The sequence below is a fragment of the Accipiter gentilis genome, chromosome 9, assembly GCF_929443795.1.
Source record: "Accipiter gentilis chromosome 9, bAccGen1.1, whole genome shotgun sequence".
Lineage (NCBI taxonomy): Eukaryota > Metazoa > Chordata > Aves > Accipitriformes > Accipitridae > Astur > Astur gentilis.
Window position 1 is genome coordinate 20,305,860 of NC_064888.1, and position 18,139 is coordinate 20,323,998.

At 42.6% G+C, this 18,139-nt stretch overlaps 1 protein-coding gene across 13 annotated transcripts in view; it reads left to right on the forward strand.

Annotated features, from left to right (window-relative positions):
• Positions 1-18,139, forward strand: part of NDST2 (N-deacetylase and N-sulfotransferase 2) — a 116,715-nt gene that overhangs the window by 74,399 nt on the left and 24,177 nt on the right. For 11 of the 13 annotated variants that reach the window (XM_049811371.1, XM_049811374.1, XM_049811378.1 and 8 more), the window contains one exon: positions 15,671-17,069. In XM_049811371.1, coding sequence (XP_049667328.1) covers positions 16,077-17,069 — 993 coding nt within the window. In that variant the 5' untranslated portion in view covers positions 15,671-16,076. Of the gene's footprint in view, positions 1-1,324; positions 1,434-6,807; positions 7,127-15,670; positions 17,070-18,139 lie in introns of those variants that run through there. The other 2 variants (XM_049811380.1, XM_049811382.1) reach the window with 2 other exon arrangements.

Sequence of the window (18,139 nt, forward strand, 5' to 3'; positions counted from 1 at the left end):
ATGTCATATGTTTCAGGTTAGTTAAAATTACAGTGAAATTTTTTCCATATTGTATTAGGGTCTGGCCTTTCCATAGGCTATTCAATTCAAGAATCCCAAAGAGATAATGAAAAGGTATATGTAGACAGGAGTGTTTAACCAACACAGAGCTGAAGAAACCTGTCAAAGGTTGACGTGCTGCTAACTCCAGGATTCTAGGGTCTTACCTCATTGCTGGAATTGTCAGACAACCTCCTATGCGGCTTTTCTGCTTTGAAGATTTGAAAGAAATTACTAAAAAAATACAAATGATCTTTCAATAAAAACATTCTCCATTGTTTTAAACCATCTGGAAATGATGTCTCAGGTCTGTTCACCTTAAATGAAATACAATGAAAAGGTATTAACCCCACTGCTGTCCTTCATCATGAAACAACCATTTTATGCATTCAGTAAAATGCTATAGCATGTCAGAGGCATGTTCTGAGTGGATGCAGCCATTTGCTTGAAACCACAATAAAGGTTTGGTTGCACAAGCTCCCATTCAGCCTGGTGTTACAGCTTCAGTCTGTATAGATGTGTCTCTGTTGTCATACCTCATTCCACACACCTGGCCCCTGCTCAAGTTTTCTACTAGCAGGATGAAGTACCACCTGTAGCACAGAGCTGGACTGGAGCAGGTACTTGAGTAGTTATCACTCTGTGGGGGGCCTGTTTTCTGATGCTTCGTGATGGAGTCACCTAGTGCAGTAAAAGCACTTGGGTGTGTTTGAAAGCTGGGAACCTCATTTTAATCTCTGAAACACTCTAAAGAAAGCGATGGATTTAATAAGATTGTTTCAAGAGAGGCAATTGGTAGTACTCATTTATAAAAAATGTTGCTGGAAAATAGGAGGGGAAAGAGGTTGAGAAGGAAACGCTGCACACTAAGGCTGCTTGCACACATTAGTATGAGCCCAGGCATGAAGAGAAAGGAAAACTCGGGGCTCTTCATTATCTAATACTCCCTTAGGGCAATAACAAACTCACTATAGAGTCAGGAAGCCAGGCCCAGGGGCTGGCAGAGAGAGAACACCCGTTGTTCTCAGAATGTGGCTGGCGGAATGTGGCTGGCACTGGAATCTTTCACTGCGAATTTGAAGCCATCTTTAATGCAAAATATTCCTCAAAGGGATTTGGTTTTGTTGCTTACCATTTCAAAAGCTGCTTTCAATCCAGTGTGATGCCTTCTTCCGAAGAAAAGGTTGTAAAGTTAGGTATTGTACAACAAAGGAAGCACAATCTTGCTTTTTCATACCCCCATATATGAGCTGACGTTGTGCAGAGACCCTCCTTTTTGGAGCTGAAAAAAGACCAAATGGAGAAGTTCACCTCTCTCTGCTTTAGCGTGTTGTAGCTTTTCAGCCTTTCTGTGGTGCTTAGTGGCCACTCCATATTGTGTGCTTCATTTCAGAGTAAGTAATCATTTTTATACTGAAAATTCAAGTGCAGAATATATTTGTGTAAAGACCAAATGTTTTTCCTGGGGGTGGGGGGTGGGGGGAATGTGGGAGAGCACGATGCAGACCTCCAGTGTCTCCCACTGATACTTGTACAGTTGTTCTGGTTTAGATTTCTCTAAGGAGACGGGAATAGAAGTTAAGGTGTCTCTTCTGAGGTGGTAGGGTACTTAGAGGTTGGTTTTGTGGTGTTGATTCAGCCTGCATACGTTAAATTGGTTGATAGATGTTAGTCTGTTTAGGATCGTGAAGGAAAGTCGACCTCTCTCTAAAAAAGTAGAGGACTCAAATATCTCCTCTTACTTGTATTCCTAGCATTTGCAGGGTCCAAAGTGATTCTTCATATAAGCAATTTGACCTAAAATAAATTCCCTCTCTTCCCCCTTCCCAATAAATTAAATGCCATTGCCAGTAGTTTAACCTCTGAGGTGGCCCTTGCTGAATGAGCATGGTTTCCCTGTTTGATGGAAATAGCCGCAGTGAAGAAAAATAAATGTATGGGAGCCTGGCAAATGCAGTGGAGGGGAGGAGAATTTTCACCCTTTCCATGGAGCTGTCAGCAAACCAAGCTGAGTTACGATCCTTCTGCTATTTGAGAATTGCTAGAGGATTTTTCACCTTCTGCCTGTCTCAAATCTCATTCTCCTGGGTGTTTGCAGTAGAGCAGTAAGCAGTGGCAATCCCACCCTTATCACTGTTTTGAAGTTTGTGTTTTACCCAGGTAACATCAGGATACCGATTCATTGATATGTTCACAAAGTGCTGTTGAGGCATCGGTGCTCAGCATCCTTGTGTAATGTGATTCTTGTTTTACAGATGGGGTTCAGGAAATGGGTAACCATATCAAGTTAAAAGTGAAATAAAGGACTGAACTCAGGCTTACTCTCAAATTCTCTAGCTTTTAGGATGATTGACGTCTAGCTCCCTCCCAGAGGGTATGTGAAGAGCTCTCACTGTCTCAAAGATGGACTTTGAACCTATTTCTGATGCTTGTGGACCCGTGCACAGAGGGAAGTTGAAGATTTTAATATCCCCACCCTGTCTCATCTCCCATAATGCTGCTCTTCCTTCTGTAACTGTGCGAGGAGAGAAGGAAGCCAAAAAGAGCACTGAAATTTCCCTGGCAGTTCCCAGCATTGGTCTGCTGAACATGGAGCCATTGCTTGTGGCTCAGCTGTGGAGTCTTCCTCTTTGAATGCTCTGGAAAATCAGTGTCTGGATGAGAGAACAAAATTGGATCCTCAGTTTACATGTGCAGGAATAAATGAAAACAGTCACTCTGTCTTAACTCTGGAGGAACTGAATAAGGGTAGCATATGGCTTGATAACCCCTACACATACCCCTTGTTACTGCTTGCATAGAGTTACCTGTTGGCACTGCTGCCAAGGGACTGCCTCACTGAGCAGAGGGACATGGGGGATTGAAACAGAGAGCCACGTTGGGGGGTTTCCTGGAGCTGGAATGACCAATGCATTTGTCAAACTGGCAGCCCTGTGTGGCCAAGGAGGAGGATGTGCAGGTCTGCTCACTGGCCAGGACAGGGGGGATACTGGTGAGTTTGCACATTTACCCGTGTCCCCCTCAGCTGAGAGGGGAGTCAGGCAGCAAAGCCAGCACCTGGCAAGCGCAGAGGAGGCTGGGTTGCGTCCAGCGGCAGGCAGCTGCCTTATGATGCTGCCTGGTCGTGTCAAATTGGCTGAGAAAAATACAGGCAGGCAAGGGGGAATATGGGCAAAAATAAGCATAAAAGCACTGGGGCAGGATTCTTGCTACAGGTACCAAGATGTCAGCAGGTCCTTTGATGTGGTGTCCATTAACACTTGCAATCACAGATGTCTTGCAAGCCACTTAGCACTTCATGAGAGAGTGAGGACAAAGTCAAAGCATTTGAAATGATTGCAGAAACACTAACCCAGATTCATAATGAAGATTGAATTTTACAATTCAAGTAGAAGCTTTGTTTCTTTGTTGTGTAAGAAAACAGAGCATGTCTTCCAGAAAGCTGTAATCTTTATATTCCAGCTACCAAATTAATTCTGTGAGAGTTAAGTAGACCAAATAATTAGAGTTAAATTTAATTTGTGTATTTAACTTTAATGTCTAAAATTTTAAAAGCTGTTTATCATTGTGTATTTTTTTTTAGTAACATAATTATAGCTCTTCAAAGTTGCTGCATAGCTAAAAATTATTTAAATCTTGTGTTTTGGCTACAATGAAGAAGATAAGAAAATTCAGAGTTTGGATATCCAGACTGCTTTTGCTCTCCCCTTTGCAGCAATGTTGAGTATAAAAAGAAAAAGTCTTGTCTGGAAGTATAGTGTTAATCTAATCTGGGGCTACTAAAAAACATTAATTATTTAGTTACAGTGTGCTGCAAAGTCGAGTTTAAATTACTTGAATGCTCTAAATGCAGCTGTTTCTCTCCCATCACATCTGTGCACAAGATTTTAGTGTTAAGTGATCTGAAAATATAAAGTATCTGTTACTTCACTGAGATCAATTAGCACATTTGTACTTGAGATTTCAACATTAATGATGGAATTTCAGCATTTATAATGTTTGATTGTAAGTGTAACTTTAATGTAGGTAATCTACACTGTCAGCTAGATAATACTGCTTTTGTCTCTTTACGGGAAACAGTTTACAATTGAAAGGACAGAAAGCACTGTAAGAACGTAGTTGAGGCAACTTTCCTGCCTAATGCAGTCCTTGCCTTCTTTTCTCCCAAATGCTTCTCTTTGGACAAAGAGAAGGGATGAATGCAGTTAGTACTGCAAACGTATTAGATTTTCACAACCGAACCAGCAGAGTGGTTTTAGTCATGGATGAAATAATGCTGTGGTGTGTCTGGAATATTGCAAGACATGGTGAATTTTAGGCTTCCAGACTGTATGAGCTCCTCCATCAGCATTAAATACATAAGCTGTAAGCATGCTAGTATATTTCTGCTGGAACTTGTCTTTGAAGATGAGCTCTTAAGCCTTTTAGATTCTGCTTCTTTTGATTATTAAAGAACCTATGTTTTTTAAAAGTAGGCAAGCTAGACCTAATGTCTCGGGCAAATTCTGTCTTTAGGCACTATGTTTCTGCCTCCTTAAGCAATGTGAGCTGTGATTTTCTCCTACTCCCCTCTGACTCCCTGTGCACTCCTCCCTTTATCTCTTCCTCCTACTCTCAGCTTTGCATTTTGTTTCATGCTGCCTCCTATTCCTGGAACAGTCTCCCAATCCCTGCTGCCAAATCCTCCCTCCCTCCCTCTGCTCTTGTGGACCTGTTTCTTCAGCAATCATTCCCAAATTGTTTACTTGACTAATTGTCTTTCTGTATGCTCTGTCCTGTATTTGTTGTGGATCATATTTCTTAAAGTGAGAGAGTACTTATGGCAGGATAAAGGGGTGTATTTGCCACCGTTTTGTTGAGCATTGTTTGTGTTAACTCTTTATACAATGATTAGTAATAAATTCCCCTTCCCATTTTGAGTGCAGGATTTTTCACTTAGTTCACTATTTTCTGTATGCTATTAAAGAGCAGCCATGTTTTATCTTAAGGTAATTGCTGGGCTGTGGAAGATTAGTGCCTATATTACAGCAAGTGCTATCAGCTAGCCTGTCTGTAGAGGCAAAGTTCAGCCGTGTTTGTCAACTTGCATGAAATGGTGGTAGAAAACACAGGGCTCTGGGCAAATGTAGTGGTGCTCAGTAGTATTAGTGTCATTGCATAGCTTCACTGCAGTGGTAATTGTGGTGCTGTGGCTGTTATTTTCCTGACATGGACAAGCTCCCAGAGGCATGCGTGGAGTTGTATCTGTTTACTGTTTATAAAGCATTTTTGCGTCCTTGTTTGTGGAACAAGTCTTACCACAGAAACATTGCAGAAAAGCACAGGACCCACCATTTTAGTAGAACTATGTGTTGGTAAGTCGTTATGTTGTTGTATGCAAGTGGTGGATCAAGTTACAGCGTTTTTTGCAATGCATTTCATAGGCTGAATAACTTCCGCCAGGCTAGACTGAGAAGTGAGTTCTCTTTTCTGCTGAACACCTCACCATACAAGCTGATGAACATTTCTACCTGGAGAGAATTTCACTTTTCTGGCAATTCTGTTCGTTCCATTCCAACTGAGACAAGGCACTCTGATCATTGATTTTTTTAAAAAGTTATTGAGATTTTCTGTTTTCAGTTCAGTTATTTGAATCAAGCTGAAGATTTATTAAGAGAGAAAGAGAAACTCTGAAAACATTCATGTTGCTTTAGACTAAGTTTCATAATAAACAGAGTTCTGAATACTTCTGTTTTCTTAAGTCCCACTTCTGATAATATATGACCTCGTATCTTACTGCTATGTGTAAAACAGTAATAGTTTCATAATTGTTTAATCCTATGAATACTTATACAAGCTTGCAAAATGGCACACAAGACTAACCTCATTAATTTTGACTGGAAGTTAAGCATATGTTTTTCCATTATCAGAAACTAATAGTGAACTTCAAAACTAAATTTCTTCATGGAAGAAACAACTTCTTACTTCAAAACATAAATAACCTCCATGTTAATAATGGAAAATTAATCCAGTTTTCAGCAGCTGAATGCATTTTATTGGGGAATTTTACTACCTGTAAATTTGGGGGAAAAAGTCTCCAAGATAGATGAGTTAGTCTCCAAAACTCATAGTTGTGCACCTTAGAGTTTTCAGTACCCAGATCCTTTTTGTCTTCAGCTGCAGTCCTCAATGGAAACATACATTTTGCTCAAAATTCTTGAGCTTTCCTGACAAAACTTCACTTTTATCAGAGAGTAGATATGATTGCAAATATGGCAGCTTTTGTTCCTGAGTTTGTCTGTACTGTTAATTACGATGTTATTGAGGTCCTGGACTTACTTTGCATGAAGGAGTGTTTTAAAGATGCAGCTTCATAGTAGAAAAAAAAACTCTACTTGTAATCAGTTTACTAATTAAAAATGTAAGAATGTAGCACCTACTTTAGCAATTAAGTCTATAAAATAGGAGGAAGACTAAGAACTAGTGGCATGTAATTACAGTACAGTTTAAAATGAATTAATACATTTGAGATGTATGTCTTTTCAAATAACAAGTTTTGTTTCTCTGTGTTGATTGTCTAAAAACAAGGTTTCTACAAGAAGGAACAAGGTAGTGTTGAAATTCTTGTTTAATAATGGTAGCGAGCATGGCATAGTGTAAGCTGTGGTCTGGAAATAAGTGTGCATTGCCTGTGTTGCTCTGATTTTGTAAAAATTACAAACATAGATGGTTTGAGAGAAAATTAAATAATTCCACCTACATTAAGACAGGGAAAGTCTAACAATAACCACAACTCTTTATCACTCTGTTTCTCTAGCAGACTCCATCCTGCAGTCACTTATACATTCTTCATGCATTGAAAACTAATTAATGCGTGAACCTGCTGCAGAGTCCATTGAAGCCATAAGGACCCTAGTAGGCTGGAGTTGCCCTCACCCACCATGCATGGGGTCTCCATCCACCCTCCTCCTTCTTCTGCACAGACAGCATCCTCAACAACAATACCTAAACAGGACAACTAGAGGGGGTCAGTGACAGCCACCAGGTTCAGCCTAGAGTCCAGCAATCAGCAGATCAGTCCATAGTCATCAGGCAGGTCCAAAGTCAGGTAAGCAAGGCAGAGCATACGTGTAATTCAGGTCATGTCCTGAGCTCAGGTGCACCTCACAGGTCAGTAGGTGGAGGCTGGTCAGGGCATTCAGAGGCTGTTGGCGTATGCAGGGCCCTGACAGTCTTCCTTACAGAGGCCCCCCCTTGAGATCTATTTCTGCTATAATGCTTGTGAAAAAACAGATGATGATTTTCATTGCATGGGTGGCCATGAAGGCTTAGGATTTTGCATTTGTTCCTATCTTGCAAAACCCAGGCTTCCAAACCACTGTCTCAGTCAGCCTGTGTAATCTCCGTAGACCTCAGGTCATGCCTTTTCCACCCATTCTACTCTTCTTCCCTTTGCTTGTTTTTACTCATTTTGTCTTTGCTAGGCCAGATTTATAGCTTGCTTATATCACTTTTACCCCCTTTTTCTGAAGTTTCTGAATTTCTTGCAATAGCCAAGCAGCAAAAATGATAATATTTTGTTTTCTGAGTCCAGGAGACTTATTTCAGTCGCACCAAGGTAATAGAGAACTGGATACTAGAAACTACAAAGGCTGGGAGATAAGCCACTAGCTTTACACTGGGTTGAGGTCTTGCGAATTGAAGACCTCAGCTAAAGGCAGGCAGGAGGGAGCTGCTGTACACAGCTGGCGAACATGTTCTTTTACAAGCCCAGCGAACTCTGACCCTGTGAATCTTGGTGCAAATACATAAGAACAAGTAAGCACAAGAGCTCTCCTGAGGTTTTATGCCTTGGTAGAGCATACTTACAGCTTTCTTCTGGTGTCAGTTTGGTCAAACTTTCAGTGTAACAGTATCGAACCTGTTCCCTACTGTCCTATGTTCCTAGATAATATAGATTGGAAAACAAGATTAGCTCCTATGTGTTACCAGACAGGAGGAGGCAACTGAATATAGAAATTCAGCTTCTTGCTAATTGCAGTAAAATTTTTAAAGTATAGCTCAAAAAAGAATGCTTAGGCTGCTTTCGTAGCAATTACAGATAAACTTTCATAATGTCTGTTTCTATACTAAGACACTTCAACTCTGAATGACAATGAGTTGTCTTGGTTTTGCCACAGTTTGACTGTATTTCCCCACTTAAGGTACTTAGGAGAAGACAGCAGAGAAGACGTTTTGCTTTCTGCAGCACGATCATTTATCTGAATTGTGATAAGCAGGGTGCATGAGGGAGTGGAAATTAGATCCTTGTCCATATCTAATGCAGAAGGAACTGCATTTGTTTCCTGTTCTCACAGTTGAATTGAAGATGTTATGCCATGATAGAGCATATGCGTTGATTACTGATGTAGGGAAGAGGCTAAAGTTGGTATGTTCCCACCATTTGGGGTGACTGACGTACTCACTTCCCACCTGGGTGGGATTGGAGAGCATTCACACTTCTTGTGTGGCAGGCTCTAACTTGCATAAACTGGTTCTCAGTCTCACAGCACCAAGTGGCTGGCTGCAGAAAGGAGCTGGTGTCTCGATGTTATCACCTGGTTTGGGAGAAGAGTTAGGGTCAGAGAGTGCATAGACCTACGTGTCAGGAAAGACACAAAACAGAAGGAAAGGTAAGGCCAGAATGAAACTGTGCAGTTCTTGTGGTGGCCTGATACCTAGGTGTTAGAAGTTCAGTAGCACATGAAATAAAGAAGTGGGTATGACCCTTTGGTTATCTCTGAGTAAAGTGCCTCCTTTCTCTCATATAAGCAGTTGCATTACAGAGACCTGTGCACCCCCAGAGGAGTTAACATCCCCTTAGCTGGTGGAAAACTCTGACTTCTGTGAGCACTTCACTGCCACAATACTTGTAGTCTTTCCTCTTCATTCCAGCAAAGGTGTACAGCTGCCAAGGGACGTATTATTTTTATTAAGTAGGTCGCATCAGCAACTGTTGAAGGCTGAAATTTGTTTGTTTGTTTGTTTGTTCTTTAAACAATTCTTCAGGTTCCTGATTTGCACATCTGATCTTTAGGCAGGCTGCAAAACAAGATGACTGTTTTTCCTTCCCAAATTTGTTCTGTGCTGAGACAGTGAAACATGTAGGGGCTTGTGGTGCTGACATTTAACTTGAGGGAATACCTCAGTGTAAATGTTTGAAATTCCCTTGTTTTTGAAAATGAGTCAGGTCAGTTGTAATGATACTAAGCAGTGAGTGTAGTGTGATGGGAGAAGGCAGGGAGCTGAAAACCAGATTTCCTGGAAGCTCTTAGAAGGAGGACCTTTTCATTTTCAGAGGGAAGGATTGCTAGCAGGTAGTGTTGGGCCATGCCTCTGTCCTTGGCATGGGAAGGACTAAACCTGTTCTTTCTTTTTTTTGTACTGTAAAAGAGTAAGAGAACAAAGATCTGCTGCAAACTAGGTTGTCGGTGGAAGGGATATATCATGTATCCAAACAGCAAGAACCTTGCAGGAATTATGGGATCCCTGTGCAGCCCCCGTGGAGCTGGCCTGGCAGCATGAGCCAGCCTCTCCAAGATCTGTGCCTTCATGGTGCCCTCAAACTTCATTGCACTGGTGCAAGGGTAAATTCAAGCCTGCAGTTGGGTTTCCACCAGGCTGGGCTGAGAGGAGTTCATGCAGATCTGTTTAGCATGGACTGCAGTTTGTTGCTTTTGCAGAAGGTGTGAAGTTACATACCTGTCTGGGGATGACAATAAAAAAATAAGAATAATTATTACTTCATCACACAGGTTTTCTCCTCTTATACCAGACTGACACGTTTCAAGACTGCTGGCCAGCTGGCAGCTTTCCAGCTTACCACAGGTCTGTACCGAAAAAGGCCTATCCCTGTGTGGGGACTTGCTGAAGCAGAGCACAGCACTGGCTGGAGGCTGCAAGCCTGTGTGTTGGAGCAGCATGGGCATCGTTAATGTTTCTTGCCTCTTTGATCTGAGTTTTGTGTTCCTCAGGCAGTCTCTCACCACAGGATTTGATTGGCAGTGGGTGCTAGCTGAAACACAAGCCCAGAGCCCAAGAATGAGCTCGGTTGGCAATTACATTACCATGTGGCTGTAATTTCCACAGTATTTTTTTTATCCAGTGTGTGGAATACAAACAGCATTCATCATCCTGAGTTTCTACTAATTCTTCTGCCATGTGGCTAGCTATGTTCTGCTGACATTACTTGCAAGGTTCCCTACCTTCATGGGGGGGTGCGGGGGCTGTACCTGGAGGCCTGGCATACAGGTACCACCACAGACAAGGGAGGGGCTGCGGTGTCTCGCAATCAAGCAGACTAATGAGGAATTTTATGTCATGATGACACCATTAAAGTGGAATGGGTTGGAAAATCAATCAGATTCCTTCTCTGATTACTGTGTTACTCAATTACTGCAGTCCTTCTGGGGCCCAAGGCAACAACTCTCTTGCAGGAAGTGCTGAAGAAAGACCTCTGAATTAGAGCTCTTGTGGACAAAGGCAAGATCCTGCCACTGTGCATTCCAGAAAGAGGGGTTATATTATGAGTAATAAAAAGGGCTGGGGAAATGTACTCATGACACTGGTTTTTAGGGTGGTAAGACCTTCTGTGGCTCAGCTAGGAAGGAGCTTCTGTGACAGAAATTCTTGATAAAGGTGTCAAATGACACGAATTATCTTCCATGTGCCTTGGCGTGAAGGTACTACCAGCAGCCCCAAATACATATATTCTGGTCACTGGTTTTGGATAAGTGCTGGTTTTAATCATTTGTACTGATCCCCCCCCAATATTTTCCAAGCGTTGGAAGTATCTGGAGATCAGACATTAAAACCACACAATTCTGATTGTTATCTTGCTTTCATATCACATCAGTTGCCATGTGGCTTAGCAGCTGATAATTCACAAAATGGTTTATGTTTCACATTAACACTGTATATCACTAGGAAACAGAACATCTAAGTTTTATAAAGTGTTTGTCTTAATGCTGGTGATTTGTGAGATAACTGACCTTACAGCTGATGCTCTCTGATCTAGCGATGCTTTTCTGGCAGGATGGGAGCCTGCTGAGCCTGCATCCTTGCACCGGTGAAACACTTCATCCTTGCTGTATGTTCTGACTGCCGCCTCCTGCAATTCGCATTCAGGCAGTCCTGGCAGGAGTTTGGAATGGACCTTAGTTTATCTATAAACTTGGGGGGTTTTGTGGTGTTAGATTCCATGGAGTTTGATCTCAAAAGAGGACACAAGTATTTTCTTTTTCATTTAAGAGGAAGCAATTTTCAGTGTGATTTTTTTTTTTCTTTTCTTTTCTTTCTCCAGTGTAGATCTTTCTGGGCTTTGTGTTTTGGGTATGGATGGTTTCTGACAGCTCTCTCACCTTTTCATATAAATTTTCGTTGGTATATTTGTTTTGTTGCTTTTTATTTTTCTTTTCATTTGAACCTAAACCAGCTGATGTGCCCAAAGAGTTAAATGCATACCATGCCAGCTGGCGTGCCCTCTGGCTGTGAAGCCTTGTCAAAGAGATTGGAGCTGACAGATTCTTGAGCAGCAATCTGATACAGGCCTTTTTTTTAAATTTGTTTTTTTTGAGCTCACCCATGTAACAAATGGGGGCTTGTTTGGGAGCTTTGCTAGAGGCTTGAATGGAGCCATTGTTACCAAAACACTGCTGTGATTCAGAAGTGCCCAGCAAAGGGAGTTCCTCTCCTTCTTGCCCCTCAGCTGGGCACTGCAGGTGTGGCAGCCTAGCTTAAACTCTGGTTTCATCATTATTCTACAGAATAATTCAGTTGTCTTGTGATTTTCATCTTTAAACCAATATCCGGGAAGCTGAAGCTCCAGCTTTTTGCAAAATAGAGACTCAGTTCAACACTAAAAATGAAATTGGTGAGGTGAGTGAGTGTAACCAGTGAAGAGAAGTGTTTTCCAGGTTGATGTTTTGGGGATAAAGAGTTGTAAAAGTAGTACAGTGCTTTGCCAGGCTTTTGCATAGATAAGCATACTCTTGTTTTTTCTTACTGTTACCGTGTGTTGTGGTTTAAGCCCAGCCAGCAACCAGGCACCACACAGCTGCTCGCTCACTCTGCACCCCCTCACCCTCAGTGAGATGGGGAGGAGAATTGGGGAAAAAAGTAAAACTCATGGGCTGAAATAAGAATGATTTAATAACTAAAGTAAAATAAAATGTAATACTAACAATAATAATAATAAAATATAATGGTAATTGTAACAAAAAGGACTAAAATTAAATAAATAAATAAAAACCCAGGAAAAACTAAGAGATGCAGAATGTGGTTACTCACCACCCACTGACCTATCTGCCCCTCCCAGTTTACATACTGAGCATGACATTCTATGGCATGGAATATCCTTTTGGCTAGTTCAGGTCAGCTGCCCTGGCTATGCTCCCTCCCAACTTGTACACCTGCTTGCTGGCAGAGCATGGGAAACTGTGAAAAATCCTTAACTTAGGGTAAGGGCTACTTAGCAACAAATAAAACATCAGTGTGTTATCAATATTATTCTCACACTAAGTCCAAAGTACCAGCTAACTAAGAAGAAAATTAACTTTATCCCAGCTGAAACCAGGACACCATGGTGTTTAGATTATAAATTCTACCCCAGAAACACTTGCTTGGAAATTTCTGCAGGCAGTGCATGGGCTCCTGAGCCTGTACGTCCCTCTTTAGATTATTTGCTGCAAAAACAACTTCTTGTCTAATACATATTAAGATAGTGAACCTTTGAATCCAAAATAGTCTAATTATTCTATTTTATCTAATGGGATTAAAAAGTAAAAGTATGTGAGCTATTTGGGAAGACACTGACTTGGAATTCTCAGTCTTCTCGGTGAAAATCAAGTGTGTAGGAATCCGAGTGGAGTGTTCTGCATGAATTTGTTGCACAGGAGTAGAAGGAAGACCACTTCTCATAGCAGCTGATGCCCATGGAGCTCTGTATATATTGTGTCTTAACAGGGAATTCACCTCATAAAAAAGATACAGTGTTTATTGTATGTTTCTATCTAACCTCTGTCTGCCCTACTGACTTCTGCATGGGCTGGCTCCTGCCTCTCTGCAGTTCAGTGCAACTTTGGAGCTCTAGTGCCAAGCACGAGGGTGGTATCATTAGGGCTTTCTTTGCAGAGTCAGTGGGAGGGGAAAGGCTCATTGTGGAGGTGGAAAGGTTATTTTCCTGGTTGCTTTTGAAACGTGGCACATGTTTTTGGGTACTATGCTGATACACTGGCAGTCCCGTTGTATCACTGGGACTGAACTTGACTTGAACTGGAATTACAAGCCATATCCTGCACTCAGTCCAGAGTCATGCATTCAAAACCAGTTGTCACATCAGTAACAAAACAAGGAAAAAACTGTGTGAATTCTGTTTTTTACATCTTTCCATAGTAATTTCTCCCCTTCGCTCCCTTGTCGTTTTTCCAATAAGAAATTAACAGCATGTAGAGACAGAACTGAAAGGTGATTGGTTGTCTGTGTTGAAGAAAACACAGCTTATTTACACAGACTGAGCTGGATTTCGAAAGCCAGCTCTGTCATTACAGAGGGCCATTTGGGAATGGAGACTCAATCCATTTGGACTCTGGGGAACAGAGATATTTTTTATTATTTTTTTTAAAATCTTGATTCATCTGCTGCCTTGCAGTATGACTGTCAGTAAGATTTGCTGCGTCTCAGTTTCTGCAGTGGAAAATTATTTCTGTAGCATACTTTACATTTACAGTCTACAGCTATTCTGAAGACCTCATCAGGGCTAAGGTTTCATTGTGCACTACACAAGCCAGTCCCTGCTCTGCCGAGCTTATAGCATGGAAGTTATTTGAGATAATACTTAATGGTCATTACAAGGCTTGTGTAAAGAGCACTCTGACTCTTTTCCATCTGCTGTCATGAAGTCAGCAATATTATATCTCTCCATATAAAATCTGCTTGGGTTTTTTAGTCTGTGCTTCAAGCTGCACCAGCCGTTCGGAAAACAGCCCAGTGGGAGTCTTCAGAGTGGGACTTTTGGCCTCATCTGTGAACTGGTATTTTCCCTGACTCAGCAGGATTTTTTTCTGTTTAGTAATACACATTACAAATTAAGCATCTGTCTCGCAAGTAGTTTCATTTCTGGTGGAGCTAGTTGTTAAAATCCTGACTTTACTATATAAAAACCTTATGTCTGTCTTAAACTCATGGACAAACTAGTCTTCTACTATTCTTTGTTTTATCAGAATGATAGTAACAAAAAGGTTCAAAAAAGGGAGGAATGGAGAAAGGATTAACTGTTTTGGTAGTACTTTCCGTTATTGTTGCTCTTGTGCCTCCTGGTGTTGTAAGCTATGCCAGGTGATTAGAGAGATTGTATGTGGTGGAACATGTGTCTGCAGTGTGTAAGAAAGGTTTTTAGAGAAAAAAAAAATGTTTAACTTTTACAGAGAGCTCATTTTGGGCATGACTGACTTGGTGAGGAAGATCTGGCATTCAGGGTGTCCTTGCACTGTGCTGGGAGGGGCAGCAGGTGCTCCCCCAAAATATGCCTGTATCCCAAGTAATGCACACCTCGGGGCTATTGCTGTAGGTGAGTCAGACTTCTGGTAAGGGAGAGAAAACTACACAGGGATTTTGTATTAGTTTTAAACCAAGAAGCAATTTAGTTGCTTTCCCTAGTGTTTATATTTTAGATGGCTTGGTGTTTGTTGGCTTTGTTGAGCATTTTATCCTAGAAAAATAACAACATATGGTGAAATAGTCTGCTGTCATAAATACAAAGCAGGAGGTGAGAGAGCTTCCTAACAAGCTTTCACGTGTTTGAGACCAACCCAAATTTATGTCATGCTGTTGGTGATTTAAAACTGGCTTCATGCTTTTCAGTGGCATATGAGGAAAGGTGAGGAAGGTTTCAGGAGATGTTTCCTCTCCAGCTGCCACTGAATCAATTGGCAGCAATTACGTGTGCAGTGCATGGGCAGCCTGGGCGCCCTGGCTCCATGTTGCCTGAGGGACAATGCCTCCCCAGAGCCATGTTTTGAGAGGCCTGGAAGAACTTGAGTTCCCAGGACAAGTGGGGTGGCTTCGTAGAGAGGGGTGGGAACCATGGAAAGCGGGAGCTGTGGGACAAGAGAACTGGTGGGAATTTGAGGCATCCTGCTGGGTTTGGGACAGCCGTATCCCAAGGGCCTAGGAAGTCACTGGCAAGGACTTGGACTCATCATCATTAGTATGTGAACAAGACAAGACAGAGAATGCGAGGGATCTCTCCTCCTCTTGTTAATTTTGAAATATAGGCTAGAATAAAAGGGGTTCACGTTTTCTGTTCAGTGGCATAAAGAGGAGTGGGGGAAGGGCAGGTACACCAGCTCTGTTTGATGTAGCGTGTGAGAATCTCACCCCAAGGCGAATGCTGAGTCCCTGTGCACTGTCAGGACCTTTCTTCCAAAGGCCGTATTGGTTGTTCTGCCAAGCTCATGCAACAAATGGTGTGCATCACTTCCCAGGGAACAGGTCTGCCTGCTGACAGGCGAGTGATGCTGCCCACCTAGCACCTGCTGATCCTGCCATTTCATCTCAAACCCATTAAGTACCATGAATCTATATTGAGAATTGACTTTTTCTTTTTAAATTGCAGGATGCAAAGCGAAGGTGCCATCATGTGAATGTGAAACAGCTAAATGAGAAACAGGACACCTGGGAAGGCTGAGCTGAAACTGCTGGTGCACAGGATGACAGACTGATTTGCTGTTGGAGACGAGATTCAGGAAACCTCACTCCTCCAAAAGACTTCCCTGAGTGAGAGGACAGGAAGAGGAGGAAGCACACAAAAGAGCGATGGGAATTGAGGGCCATGGTTACTTGAGATAAATGGCAGATCCCTGGGAGTCTAGCCTTGTAGCTGTTTCCTTTAGCTTTGTCTCTCTCCGCAGCTGCTCTTTCTTTTTTGCAAGCTGCTGCAGGGTACTGCCACAGCGGCACTGGAGGTTTCAAGAGCAGCGTGGGTGCAGAGTGTGAGGGGGGGGTGGGCAGCCCGCCTCACCATGATTCAGTTGTGGAAAGTAGTGCGGCACGTGCGACAGCTGGAGCTGCACAGATTGATCTTGCTGCTCATTGCCTTCAGCCTGATTTCCATGTGCATCCTGGCTTACTACGTCACTAACAGTCCCAAAATCAAGGAGCCACCACCCCTGCCCTTCAGTGACTGCAGCAACCAGCACCGCATCCTGATCCCACCGCAAGCCAGCTGGAGGCTCACGAAATCTGTGGACACCTCACGCACAGATCCTGTGGTGCTAGTCTTTGTGGAAAGCATTTACTCCCAGCTGGGGCAGGAAATAGTGGCCATCCTGGAATCTAGCCGGTTTAAATACAGGACAGAGATTGCTCCTGGCAAAGGAGATATGCCCACCCTGACAGACAAAGATAGAGGACGCTATGCTCTTATTATCTATGAGAACATCCTTAAATATGTGAACCTAGATGCTTGGAACCGAGAGCTGCTGGACAAATACTGTATAGAGTATGGAGTGGGGATTATAGGCTTTTTCAAAGCCAATGAGAACAGCCTGCTCAGTGCACAGCTCAAGGGTTTCCCCCTTTTCCTACATTCCAACTTGGGGCTGCGGGACTATCACATCAACCCTAGTGCTCCCCTGCTCTACGTCACGCGGGCTAATGAGGTGGAGCAGGGTCCCCTGCCTGGTGATGACTGGACTGTGTTCCAGTCAAACCACAGCACCTACGAGCCGGTGCTGTTGGCCAGCACAAAGTCCTCAGAGTCCATTCCTCACCTGGCCACCCACAAAGCATTGCATGCCACAGTGGTGCAGGACCTGGGCCTGCATGATGGGATCCAGCGGGTTCTTTTCGGCAATAACCTCAATTTTTGGCTGCACAAACTCATTTTTGTGGATGCCATTGCCTACTTGACTGGCAAGCGCCTCTGTCTCACACTCGATCGCTATATCCTCGTCGACATTGATGATATATTTGTGGGAAAAGAGGGCACTCGCATGAAGGTGTCTGATGTAGAGGTAAATTCCCCAGAAAAACTACAGGCCCCAGACAAATATCTATTGTGTGTGGTATGCCAGGAAAGTCAAGGTTGCATTTAATTTGAGTGAAAGAGTTGATTGCTGCAATTGTTCTCATCTTAAACAGAGAAGTAGCCTGCAAAGATGCTGAGGCACTGTACGTGATTCTCTCAACAGTTTTGCAGGTTTAAATGGAGAATTTTTCATTCTGGGACCTGTAGCTGGCCTCTCTGAATTTAAGAGGAGGATGTCTGTGGTGGTGTATCCTGTCTCCTCTTTAACATGGGAAACAAGCATATGCAGATTTCCTCTGTCAACCTATTTGTAGCTGTAAACTCTACCTTTCAAAAGGAAAAGGCAAGTTGTGTTAGAATAGAAAAACTGTATGTTATGTTATTATTTATGATAGATATATATATAGACTGTGTATATTATATTGCAAAACTGTAAGACAGTCCATGTGGTATAAACTGCTATAGTCTATGTTTTAGCCATCTAGCTTTTGAGGCATAACCAAATTGGGAAAAGAAAGGTTTTCTTTCACCCTTCGTAACACCCCCCTCATATCCTCCACCAGCAACTGGGCAGGGAATATCCAAAAATTCATCAGGGAAACATGCTCAGACCAACCCTTCATGAGAACCATCTCTGTGGCCTCATGATTGGGAGAGAGAGATGCCATCTTTGTGGTTTGCTTTCCTTGGCAGTTCCTTGAGTAATAGTGACTTATTAGGAAAGGATATGGGAAAGGCACAGAGAGAGAGATTTTGTGGAGGAAAGGGAAATGAGAGAGGCAAAGGAGAAGACAAGTAGGAAGAAGGTAAAAAACTAAGCGCCCCTTCTAATTCTCTGTGTCCTTGAAAGTACATGGAAAAGTGTTCTTCTAAGTCTGCAATATGTGTACATATGCTGCCTCATGGAGCCAAGGACTTGCCTTTTTATCTTCCCCATCAGTTCTGGTTTTTTGCCATTGAGGCAGGTGCATTGCCTGTTTCTCCAGGTGTGCTGAGGCTGTTCCCAGAGGTATGAGGCCCCAGGCCTTTCACTCTGGATTTCCATTTAGCACTTGC